The following is a 13,235-nucleotide window of genomic DNA, read 5'->3' as shown; positions in this document are numbered from 1 at the left end:
AATAAATGATAAAATATAATATTTCTAGCACTTAAAATTCATATCAATAGAATTAATTTTCAATATGACTCGCGGGATCTTGAATCATTCAAACTAAATATAAAAATACAAAATATATATATATATATATTATTTCTTAGGAACTATTCATGAGGACTTGACTCACACACATCAGAGAGGTAAAAGAATGATAGGAAGAGGATGACACACTTACATATCCATGTGACAAGATTCGATCCACTAAACTTCTGATGCCTACTCTTCAAATAGAAGGTGCATGTCAATTCCTAACGCATTGAATTCACAAAGATTTAGATAATCGTGATTTATATTGTGTTCTATTTTGAAGCGAAGTTGGTGACCGTCTCCTTAATTTTTCTGATCCATTACTTAAATAAGATGCTGTTTAAGGTGTAGAGCAGGTGGTGATACGTAATAACTATGCTTCGAGTATTTGCTAAAAAAAAATAAAAAAAATAAAAAAATAGCAACAACAACTATGCTTCTCAGCCACAGCTTTATTTAAGATGTTTGGGTAGCGTTTCAGTTTTTGGGCGGTTGGTGGCTTGCTTATTGAATTGTGTCTTTAAAGCACTCCTTCCTCCGATCGTGGTTATTGTGGTTAAGAGATTCTATTATAGCTGTAGGTAAAATCCCATTGGACAATTAGATAAGATATAAAAAAGAAAAAGACGCAACGGGCCAATGTGAACATAATAATGACGTAAGGCTGTCAATGGGCCGTGTCGGTCCAATGAAACTCATTGGCCAGCCCAGTAGTTGGGTCTCCTTGTCTTTGTCTTTATTAAGTCGAATTTTGTTGAGCATGGGACGTAGACATGTTTAGTTTTAGTTTGAGATTGATCTTTATGAACCAACCAACAAACCGGTCATCCTAATGGCTGGTTAAAATAACATAATTACCTTATTTGTGGGTGATTTATATACCCCACTTTTGATTAATAGAAGCTGAAAAAGAAGGCTCTCAGGTTTTGTGGAGCTTGCTGTCAAAGACAAGGTATGTAAATCACTGCCCATCTTCCATGAATGAAAAATCTCATCTATATTGGATGCCCTCACGTGGACGGTTAGTGCAAGTGGCCGCAATGCCACATAACCTCACAACAATTTTCCTCGCATAAAAATATTATTCTAATCAAGACAAGACGAAGTGTAGGGTGACAGTTTAGAAGCGATTCCCCCTCCCACAGAGGTATCAGTCTATTCAGGGCAAGAAGGTGAATCTTTCCATCCACCATGAGTTGATTCAATCATTGGACTCCAAAGTGAGTTCAACCATTAAACTCTGGTTCCTTATTTAAGTGGTTGACATTAAAAACACTATTTTCCTATCTAATCAAAGGATCAAATGTGATAAGTTCTCTCTTTGCCTGGGTGAAAGGGAAACTCAAACATTGGACCTTATTTTTATGTCATTTTCTTATAATTGTAAAATAATATGGAGAAAGGGGTCCAGGCATGCTAACCTAGTTAGAATATTGATCCCAAATAAAGAATGAAGCTTTTATGTTGGTTTACGATCAATTCTAAACCCGTCACACCATGATAGACCACCCCTCATTACCCATAAGCAATCCACACCTTAATTATATGACGAAAAGCAAGATAGAAAGTCATTTTTAATCATACCATCTGCACCCAAAAGGGCTTTTGTCCAATACAAGATCTTGTGTCCGAGCTATAAACAATACCTAATCTAGCCTATCTGAGATTTTAGTGGTATTTTTTAATCGCATTGTAGCAGAGCTTGAGAATGATGGTGCGAATATGCACAGTTTAGATTCTGCTAGGACGCTCGCTTGCTTTCTCTGCTGATAGCTTTGTTCTCTGCTGATAGCTTTGCCGAAGGTGGAGATAGCAAGTTGGCCTAATGGCTTCAGCTATATTTTACTTTTTTTTCTCTCCTATTTGGATGTTTTTTCCTTCTTAATAAAATTACCCTGTTACAAAAAAAAAACTATAAACAATACCTTGTGCCAAATAATAGTATGAAAGTCTAGTTTGTAAAACTGCACTTCTTTCCAAAGTCCACCCCGAGACAATATATGGTTTTCTCAACCCTCGGGGGATCATGTCTATATTTAGTAAACTTATTCTTAAAAACAGGAAAATTGCTCACAAAGAAATTGTAGGGACAGAGAGACCCCCACCCTCTTCCTAGCCAGAAACCAACTAAAGCAGGGTTTTAAGAATCGGGATTGGTGAGAAAAAAAGATTTTGTGATCAATCTAGACCAATTCAGGTTGATTCCAATCTGGATCTCAATTTCGTGTTTTTTAAACCCTGAATTAGAGGCAAAAGGCTTTAAGCAATTAAGCCTAAGCAGGGGTCAAGGTGTTTCCAATATCAAGAACAAATCGGTATTTCACGTCGGCCTTTTCAAGTCGCTCCATGGCAGTGTTGAGGTAGTCGACTGGAATAAGCTCAATGTCGGCGGTTATGTTGTGTTTTGCCGCGAAATCGATCATCTCTTGCGTCTCCTTCATTCCCCCAATGCCACTTCCTGCAACCATCTTCCTCCCTGTTTATAAATAGAAGAACAAGGCAAACAGATTGTTAATTGGGACTCATTAATAGAGATATCCATAGAGAGAGAGGTTGTATTAGTACTCACCCATGAGTAGAGTGAAGGCCGGCAGTTGGAGTGGGAGCTCGGGTGCACCCACCATAACGAGCTTCCCATTAGTCTTTAGTAGACCTATCAATGGCGTAAGTGGGTGGTCAGCTGAGACTGTGTCAATGATACCATCCATTGCGCCTGTGGCAGCCTACACATTCAACAAATTGGAAGTTAACATCATTTAGGAAGAATCAAAAAGATTTTTATTTTTTATTTTTAGTAGCCAAAGATCAATTGGACCATTTTTTGGACCGATGGGACAAACCCTAGTTTTAGGAATTCAAGCTCGTATTGGTGGAAAGGAAAGGAACACAGGTAAAATAGGAAAGGGAAGGAAAACAAAGCTTTTTATGGGGTTTTTTTTTTTATTAAGGTATTCACCTTTTATCAGAAAAGAGAGAGAGAAAAAAGAGAGTGTCAACTTAAATCTCACTAATTATCATATAGAAAGTGTTAAAAGGAATCTCCATATGATGTAGGGACTTATTTCTTTTTTCGGAGTAGGTCTACTTTCACGCTCATATGCAGTTTTTGGAACTAAATAAGATAATATGAAAACTAATATGAAAACTCGTCCTTGTCAACTAGGGGATATCAGGACATTTCCTAGGAGTGTTACAATAATTTTGTTGTGGTCTTCAATTTTGTTATAGCCCTCTTGGGGGTCATGGCGAATTTTTCTTTCTTTTTAAAGATCGAATCTATTATTGAATCTATTATTTATATGATCACTTGATGTTATAGATAAGCATCCAACATCTATATAATAGGGGAGATGGGGCAAATATTAGATGCTCATACCTCATAAGGTGATATACCAACAACATATATGTTTTTTTTTTTTTTTTTTTTATATTTTTTTATCGGTGATGAAAAAATAAAATTATACTATTTCCTAAGCCACCGTTCAGTCATGATTCATATTTTTTTGATAAAATTCAGTCATGATTCATAGACTAAATGGGAATTTTGACACAAATCCATATGTCAAATTCTGAAACCTGTTGACTTGTTCCAAGTTGCACTAGTTTTATACTATTTTATTTATTTTTAATAAAGGAATTCCCTAAAGCAGTGGATCTTTACCGAAAGCTGAGGGGAGCAATTCAAAGTTCCAAATTACCTGCATCTGGTCCTGGTCACGACTGACCAGGAAGGCATCAGCACCAAGACGTTCAAGGGCTTCCTGCTTCTTCCCAGTACTTGTGCTGATGACAGTCACCTTCATCCCAAGAGCCTTGGCGAATTTGACGGCCACATGGCCAAGCCCACCAAGACCTACGACACCCAAGTGAATACCAGGGGAGCAGAGTCCGTAATACTTCATGGGGCTGTAGACAGTGATTCCGGCACAAAGCAGCGGCGCACAACCTTCTAGGGGCAAGTTCTCCGGCATACGAACGATGTAATGCTCGTTGGCAACCATGAAGTCGGAGTAGCCACCGTAGGTCATAGTACCATCGTGGTAGGTCGAGTTATAGGTTAGGATCATTTTGGGACAGTAATTCTCAAGATCGTTCTTGCAGTTGTCGCAGGAGTGACAAGCTCCCACCAAACACCCAACACCCACTTTGTCACCAACTTTGTATTTTGTAACCTTGCTCCCCACCTCCGTCACTATGCCCACAATCTCGTGCCTGGACGTTTATTGAAGGTTTGAGATGCTGATCTCATGGTTTTAAAACACGTTGTACCATATAAAGGGTTGTACCATATAAAGGAGAGGAATCATCAGAATAAATTACCCGGGGAGTAACGGATAGGTAGAAATTTTCCATTCGTTCTTGACGGCGTGAAGGTCAGAGTGGCAGATCCCACAGTAGAGCACTTTGAAGGTCACGTCTTCGTCTCCCGTTGCCCTAATAAACAAAATCAAACACATCAATAAACAAATCTACTGAATGAAATGAACGAAAACTAAAGAGTATATATATACCTCCGGGAGAATTTAAAGGGAGAGAGGAATCCAGAAGAATCCTTGGCTGCCAAGCCGAAGGCCTTTCGCGGGTGCTCTTGCTCTGGTGATTTCGACATTCTTTAAATCTTTATGTTACTCTTCTTCTTTACAAAAACCCTAAAAACGATCGATACTGAGAAAGTGTAGAGGAGTCTAGATATCACGTACTATCCTGAGCTGCCTTTATATAGAACTCGAGCGCGAGGAATAAGGGAAAGTCCTGACTCCCGATTCTCATTTTCTGACTCATCTGAGGTACGAGGAGAGCTAAAAGGGTGGAATAAACAAACGTAACACACGTTTTGATAGCCTAACATTTTGTCGCCATAAAAGATCCTTATCCATATCCTTATCCATAGAAAAGAGACAAAAATAAAAATAAAAAACTATAAACATCTTTGTGCTTGGATGCCAAGAAAAGAAAAAGAAATAATAATTATATTTTATATATATAATTTCTACAGTGTCTATATATAGTAATTTATAGTATTATACAATTTCTCGAGCAGCCATGGGACGTAAGCGGTGAGCTACGAAAAGAAAACCAAAATAAAGGCCAACTTGGACCAGTACAATTAGTTCATCAGGTAATTTTATTAAAACTTTTTTTTTTTAAATTCATCAAAAAGGCTGAAAATACTAGCAGGTTATTTAGGAATAAGGTATGTTAGCATTTCTTGACCATTAGATTATAAAATCTAAATCTAAACCATTGATGAAAAATACTATAAAAATATATACGAAATATACTATAAAGATATATACAACCTAAATACACATCTGACCTGCCAAAATATAGCTGCAATTACTGATAAAACTCTCTCTCTCTCTCTCTCTCTCTCTCTCTCTCTCTCTCTCTCGCAATTTCTGCTTCTAAAGATAATGTCTCTCTTTGCTACTGCTATCGATCCGTTGGGAGAAGTTACGTCTCTCTCTGCTAATACTGCTAACGTCTCTCCCTTTTTTTTATTTCCGCTGGAGATCGTTTGAGGTTCTTTTTCTTGTCTCTGCTACTGCTACTGGGAGAAACAGTTCACCGGTTTCACTGTGACATCGGTACCCTTCTCTGTTACTGCTACTGGGAGAAGAAGTTCACTGGTTGTCACCGATTGCAGAAGCTTCATCCCAGGCTCTATCTTTTGATAATAATATGGTGTTTATGATTCACATTAATGTGTCCTTTTATTCTGTAACTCGGTAGCCTGCAATTGCTGAACAATGGCTAAGCGTGTTTGTTACTTGGATTGGGTATGACAAGAGAAAGTTTGCTCTAGATTTAATGATATTCTACTATGTAATTAAGGTGCAGAGGTGATTTCATATCAATAGTGAAAAGCATGTGCGACTTTGAAAAGATGGCTCCAACACATGTTATTATGGCAGAATTATCAAATTAAATGAGGGAGTATTCATCTCTTATTTGTTGTGTTAACCATTTTTTTTTCTCAAAACAATGGTGAATCCCTTGGTTGATCTGTGTTGTGAACGAATCAAAATAAATCCTGATTAAATTATAAGATAATGGTAATAAAAGGGGTCGATCCCACATGGAACTAGAAGGCTAAATCTACTAAGATTGAGGTGAATGTTAATTTGAAAATCAAATTTGTAAAATTCAGAATTCAAATTAAAACTAAATAAACCAATTAACAAAAATAAGAATTAATGAGAAAAGAAGCTATCCCTAGGTCTCGAATATGTTTTGGTGTTATTTCCAATCTTTGCTTCATACTTCGGTTCACTAAAACTGTAAGTTCTAATGCAACCATAAAATATAATCTCTGGCTAACCTAAGCTTAACCTATCATATCAAGCACTATCGTCTATCATTTTCACTTAACACACTTAGTTTGATTGGTTAAAAGCCATAATTAGTGTATGTCAAAAATCAACATAAAATATTATTGCTTGAATAGAATAATTGAAACACAAAGAGAAATATTATAAACTAATTTATCTATTAAAAATCATCCACAATGGGAAGGGGTCTTTAACATCAAACAATCAAGTATGAATTTCAACCATAAATTAGATAACAATTAACAAAAACTTCATCTAAACCTAAGGATAGAGAGGGGATTTAGCCGCTCATGGTACTAATGAATGAATGACAGTAATGATGACAGTGGTGATGGAACCTCGATGCAATGGCAATGTCCTCTGTGCAATGTTGTCCTTGAAAATCCATCCCAAAGAAGAAGTGATCCACGAAGAAGGGAAAACTGTGAGAACCAAGAAAGAAAAAAAAAACAGCAAGGGATGACGAGTATGAAGGGTGCGATATGGCAGCCTATGTCCTAGAGGATGGGTTTGTCGAGTGTAAAAAGAGATGGACCAAAAGAGAGGTATATAGGGAGAAAGAGAGGTGCGTGTGATGGTAGAGATGGAATTTGATTAGGAGAGAAAAAGGAGGGAAAGGGAAACGTGAGTGAGAGAAAGAGGGATTGGCTTGGGAGAGAAACCGTGGGTAGGGGAGGAAATCATGTAAAGGAGAGAAATTGTAGGGATAGAGGTTGAGAGCAAAGAGGAGAGAGAGAGAACATGGGAAGTGAGTCTATGAGAGAGAGTTGTAACAGGTAGTACACAGTGCAGCCACGTAACTTGACGAATGCTCGACAGCCTGACACACTTACAAGCCCGACTTGAATCGATTCCTTTAAGCCCAACCTAGCCTGACCCCTTTAATACTAGTTGTATTTTTTTTTTTTTTTTAATACTATTTGTCTTTGATGTTAGAGCTATGTGACATGTAGAGTTGAAATGGTGGTGATTGTTATGTGAACATTCATCTTTTTCAAGCATAGTTTAATTGATTTGAACTTACTAAACTTGGGTTGTGTAGGTATAGTTTAATTGATTTTAGTTTCGTGGGTTAAAGATCGAGTACCTTTGTAACTTAGTTACTTTGCCCATCTTTGGCTTAATCCATGTTAATTATGGGATCTTTCCTTGATATTCCCATCTTTGCCTCATTTTATTGGTATTCATCTTCATGCACATTTTTTTTTTTTTGATAAAAGTTCAAGCACATTTAAGAGACCAGTTTTCAAGAAGGCACATTTAAAGCCCGTTTAAAGTTAAATAGGTTTATAACCCGATCAAGGCATGATTAAGACCCGTTTATGGCAGCCCGATTAGAGCCTGAGATCGATCGGCCTGATTATCAACTATACCAGGCCCACTCTAGCTAAGCCCGTTTAGCTAAATTGGCGTTCACGATGCAACCCTATAAATTGGCCAACCCCGATTAGGCCCGACCGCTTGATACCCCTAGTCGAAATGACCCCTACCCTTGTTGATGCCCATGTGATTGGGTCTAGATCCTTTTAAGGACCCCCTGGTTGGAGAGGATCCAAATCTCATGTGTGCCCCCTCATTGGCCCTCACAATGACACTTGGGCTATGCAATAGGGTGCATTCTATTTCCTATCAAAGGATTTACTAAAAAATATTTTTATAGATAATAAAAAGCTGTGAGGTGATTCTATTATGAAAAAAAATTGACTTTTGTAATTGTTCTTCAAGTTACTTTACCAAAAAAAAAAAAAAATTGTTCTTCAAGCTAGCTTTCTAAATATGGGTTTTATTTTTCTGGAGGAGGTTAGGTATGCCATCAACTTTCTTGGATTTAGCGTCTCAACCAATGGGAGTATTGAGATGGGAAGGACATATGAGACTTTTCTAAATACAATAGAAGAGAGATAGACACTGATCTGGATATTTTGATGGTATACACAACCATAAATGTCTTCTATGATTTAATTACAAATGTTTATAAGAACATTTTTATGGAAGAATCGCTTACACTCTAGGAGCTCATCCAAGCTTGTTACATAGAGTTTAGATCAAGTCATTGTACAAGAACCATTCTAGCATGATGCTTGATCCACACTTGAAATCCATTCAATCTTGCTCTTCTATCTATAAGAGCCACAAGAGATCACCTTACTTTAATCCAATTGATTTTAAGATTGAAGCTTTAACATGTTATTAGAGCTGATACGTTAGATTCCGTCAATTATCGACTCCTCACTCCACTCACTAAAACAGAGACTTGCACGCAAGGGGGAATCGGATAATTTTGTCCCAATAAACTCATCATCACTTCTCTCTATATTTTCTTACACAAGGATGTAAAACCCAAGTCCGAACCTATACTGAAATAATCTTGGTTCAGCTTCTGATTGGGGGTTTTACAAGTTTCCAGGAAAAATAAAAAAAGAAAGTCAAACGCTTCTGAGTTTAGAAGACTGCTCTTTGAAAACAGAAAAAAATAGATATATATGATTTATGTAGCCCACTGAACTAAGAAATCATCATTTTTTTATTCAATCAAAAACTTCCGAACTCCACTCAGAGATAATACATGGTTTCTCACTTGAATGCAAACATACAACCACCTCCAAAGAAATTAATAAAGGAAAGCTGGCTCTAACCCTAACTAAGCCGGAGTCAATGTGTTTCCAATATCTAGAACAAATCTGTATTTGACATCAGCCTTGGCAAGCCGCTCCATTGCAGTGTTGAGGTAGTCGACCGGAATGAGCTCAATGTCTGCAGTTATGTTATGTTTTGCCGCAAAATCGATCATCTCCTGTGTCTCCTTCATTCCCCCAATGATGCTTCCAGCTACCATCTTTCTCCCTTTACATATATGGAAAAACCAGAGAGAAAATGAGACAAAAGATTACTAATAATTAGAAATCTATGCAGAAATCATATTAATACTCACCCATTAGCAGAGGGAAGACCGGCAGCTGTAGTGGTCGCTCTGGTGCACCCACCATAACAAGCTTCCCATGTGATTTAAGTAGATCCATCAATGGAAGGAGAGGGTGGTCAGCAGAGACAGTGTCAATGATACCATCCATTGTACCTGTGGCAGCCTACACAACATGCAAAGTCAACACCGAAATGGAAATTAACCAAACAAGTTTAGTTTGTCTTAATTGGAGGCTAAGGGTTACGTCTACAAATTCGGTTACCTGCATCTGGTCCTGGTCTCGACTGACCAAGAAGGCATCGGCACCGAGACATTCGAGGGCTTCCTTCTTCTTCCCAATACTTGTGCTGATGACAGTCACCTTCATCCCAAAAGCTTTGCCGAATTTAACAGCAACATGGCCAAGCCCACCAAGACCTACCACACCCAAATGCAATCCAGGGGAGCAGAGTCCGTAATACTTCATGGGGCTGTAGACAGTGATCCCGGCGCACAACAGTGGTGCACCAGCATCTAGGGGCATGTTCTCGGGTATCCGGACGATGTAACGCTCGTTGGCGACCATGAAATCGGAGTAGCCACCGTAGGTTTTAGTACCATCGAAGTAGGTGGAGTTATAGGTAAGGATCATCTTGGGACAGTAATTCTCGAGATGGTTGTTGCAGTCGTCGCAGGAGTGACAAGCTCCCACCATGCACCCAACGCCTACTTTGTCGCCAACTTTGTATTTTGTTACCTTGCTTCCCACCTCCGTCACCATGCCCACGATCTCGTGCCTGTGTTTGGATGGATGATTATTAATGAGTTTAGATAAGAGATTTGAAGGGATAGAAGAAATAAAAGAGGAAAAGAAGAAGAGGTGAGGTAAGGTGGACTTGGATCTTCTTTTGCCCAATAGGGTGTCTAATGGGCATCTAACCTCCATAAATGTCTTAGATTGTGTGCGATCGCTTTGGACTTCATGATTAATAGTTTTTAGCTGTTAGATGCATGTCAAATGCCCTCTTATGGCACAGATGAACTCAATTCATGGTAAACTTACCCGGGAAGTAAAGGATAAGTAGAAAATCCCCAATCGTTCTTGGCGGAGTGAAGGTCAGAGTGGCAGATCCCACAGTAGAGCACTTTGAAGGACACGTCTTCGTCTCCCGTTGTCCTAATAAACAAAATCAAACACATCAATAAACAAAAACTGAAGATTTAACTCACCAAACAAGTGGGTTTGGATCCAAATTGCATAAAGGGAAGACTGAAAATGAAGAAACCTATACCTCCGAGAGAATTTAAAAGGAGAGAGGAGTCCAGAAGAATCTCTGGCAGCCCAGCCGAATGCCTTTCGTGGGTGCTCATCCTCTGGTGCTTTCGACATCTTCTATAGTCTTTTTTTTCAAAGAAACCCAAAAAACGATTGAAACGATTTTGTTGAGGGGAAGAATGAGTACTGTATTTGCTATATTCACGTAAGATCTGAGAATAAGAATGGGATGATACTCTCGTGAGGGGATTCTGCCTTTATATAGAACTCTCACTCATCGTCTGACGTAGGCGATGAGCTAAGAGTGGAAGGAAACTAGACTCACCTCATATGTCAGCTTCACTTCGATGATGTAGTTTTGACTAATGAAATCAACAAAAAACTGACACGTCAAGAAAATAAAGAAATGGGAAAAAAATTCCGTCCAGAACATGTACGTTATGCTTGGATGCCAAGAAAAGAAAATAAAATCCATTAGAACACGATGATGCATGGGATGTAATCCAATTGTATTCATTAAATCTTTTAAAGTAGAGTGAGATTCGAAGACTCTAGTCAAAGTCGCCCTCCTCTCCGTCCTTTTAAATTGAAGGCGAAGGAGAAAGAAAAATCCAACTCTCATTCTGTGAAAACAAGGAAAGTTAGTCGTTATCAATCCATTGATAATATATAAGGGTAAAATGGTTTAAAAAATTATATATTTTTCTTAAATAGGAGTAAATATACCTGATTCCAAATTATAAAACCTTGATTGGTGGAGCTATAAGTGGAGAAAATGTTGACTCTGATATTGGTCGTTTAGTCGATAAATATTTTGGCCATGTCTATTTTAATACCTTTAGAGTTCATCATGTGATGTTCTTTAGTAGATGACCAAAAGGTGGATGAATTTTTTATCATTTGTGGGACAGATAGTTACATCTGGAATGGATTGTTCTTATCAATGATGATGGATAAGAAATAATTAAGATCACTCTTCTGTATCGCAGCACTTTGTTCAATCACAACCATTAGGTTTAAAGATGCTATGTTATAAATATGAATCTAATGTGAAACTCTAATTATTCTTGTAACTAAATAATTCAAAATTGAGTGAGGTTTCCAGAGAGAGGAAGAGACAGTCTCATCCTCTTGAGGATTTCACAATTGAAGGAGTTTTTTATCAGATGTGATGGATATAAATGTTGTATTTCAAGTCTCATCCTGATATGTACACAGTTCCCTACTTTTTACCTATCGTGTAATAGAGTATAAGAAGGATGAGGTGTACAAGAAAAATGGAAAAAGTAAGAGATAATTGAGCAGTTGGGTTCTATCGAGGAAGCCCTGCCTTTTCTTCACAAGTAGATGGGTGATAATTCTTTGTATATTTCATCAACAATAAGGAATTTAAAGGAATACACGTTAGTTATCATAACTGCTCTCTTCCCCACTAATTAAGAGACCTAATACATTCCCAAAACTTAAACAACCTCACACGTTCCCAATCACACAACCTTGTACGTTCTCATCATTTAAATAACTACTTCTACTTCCCACCATATAGCAACGACATCTTACCCCCATAACCTACATAATATCATAACTACCTCCACGTGTACAATACTCCTATATATCCCATGCCATGATAATACAATACCCAACCATGCACGTATCACATCCTCATTGGCTTTTCTCCAATTACATTTGGTTCTGTCCTCCTTAATAATATTCACGATCTCGATTCACCTATACGTGAGACCTTAAGGGAAAATATTAAAGTGTGTAATCCCACATCAATTCTAAATGGGAAGATCTTACCAGAACAAATATATGGAGGCTTATCGCCTTCTTTGCAGAAGATGCCGTTTCTAAGCTTCCAATGTTACGATAGGACAACTTAATCATTGCATCATAGGCTCTTTCCAAAATATTACAAATAGAAGTTAAAATCAAACTTTATTGAAAACAGAATAGACCTACCTCGTGGAGAATTTAAAGGACGTGCTGACTCCGGAAGGATCCCTAGCTGCCCAGTCGATGGCACTTCTTGGGTGCTCTTCTTCCGGTAATCCAACAACACTGATGAGGAGATAGAATGAATCATTGTCTTTGACTTGATAAAGACGGAAATAATGAACGAAATAGGGCAACAATTGGGCGGGGTTGGGCCAAAATTTTCTAACTCCTCAGGCAAAATCTGGATCCAGTAAATTTTTTTTTTTTTTGGGTGTCAACGATGGGTATTCGCTAGGCCCGTGGGCCTATATTGACCTCACAATCGCATGGACCGGGTCATACCAGGGTGGAATGAGAACTATTCAACTTTCATTGAAAACAGTGAAAATCACTAGACACCCCGTATGAGTGGCCCAAGGTCTGCCTAGTGGGAGTCGAACTTAGGACATCTGAGTTTACGACTCGTACTAAGTTCGTTGCTCACCAACTGTGCTACCACTTTGGGTTCCGGATCCCGATAACTTATTTTAGAAGATGGATGAGAAAATGAGAACCATTTTTGTGCAAATCTGATTCACAGACATGGAATTAAGCCTTGTCGTGGATTTCAGTTGGATTTAGAGCTTAAAAATCTCTATCCAGGCCCAACATGGGCCGGGCTTGTTAAACCTGATAATTTACAGGTTGTGGCATCCTTATCTCGTCAATTCAATTAAAAAAA

General features: G+C 38.2%; 2 protein-coding genes across 2 annotated transcripts; both read right to left on the bottom strand.

Moving 5' to 3' along the window:
* Positions 1-1,995: 1,995 nt before the first annotated feature.
* LOC122070770 (probable mannitol dehydrogenase) lies at positions 1,996-4,865 on the bottom strand. The gene is made up of 5 exons (XM_042634966.1): positions 4,578-4,865; positions 4,387-4,500; positions 3,765-4,278; positions 2,636-2,789; positions 1,996-2,542 (listed from the first exon to the last, which is right to left on the bottom strand). The coding sequence occupies exons 1-5, from the start codon at positions 4,673-4,675 to the stop codon at positions 2,340-2,342; spliced, it is 1,083 nt and encodes a 360-aa protein (XP_042490900.1). The 5' UTR covers positions 4,676-4,865; the 3' UTR covers positions 1,996-2,339.
* Positions 4,866-8,904: 4,039 nt separating this feature from the next.
* LOC122070781 (probable mannitol dehydrogenase) lies at positions 8,905-10,787 on the bottom strand. The gene is made up of 5 exons (XM_042634982.1): positions 10,593-10,787; positions 10,364-10,477; positions 9,584-10,097; positions 9,331-9,484; positions 8,905-9,242 (listed from the first exon to the last, which is right to left on the bottom strand). The coding sequence occupies exons 1-5, from the start codon at positions 10,688-10,690 to the stop codon at positions 9,040-9,042; spliced, it is 1,083 nt and encodes a 360-aa protein (XP_042490916.1). The 5' UTR covers positions 10,691-10,787; the 3' UTR covers positions 8,905-9,039.
* Between the last annotated feature and the right edge of the window lie 2,448 nt (positions 10,788-13,235).

Source organism: Macadamia integrifolia, unplaced genomic scaffold, assembly GCF_013358625.1.
Source record: "Macadamia integrifolia cultivar HAES 741 unplaced genomic scaffold, SCU_Mint_v3 scaffold_100A, whole genome shotgun sequence".
Taxonomy (NCBI): Eukaryota; Viridiplantae; Streptophyta; class Magnoliopsida; order Proteales; family Proteaceae; genus Macadamia; species Macadamia integrifolia.
This window is presented reverse-complemented; position numbering and strand designations above follow the sequence as displayed.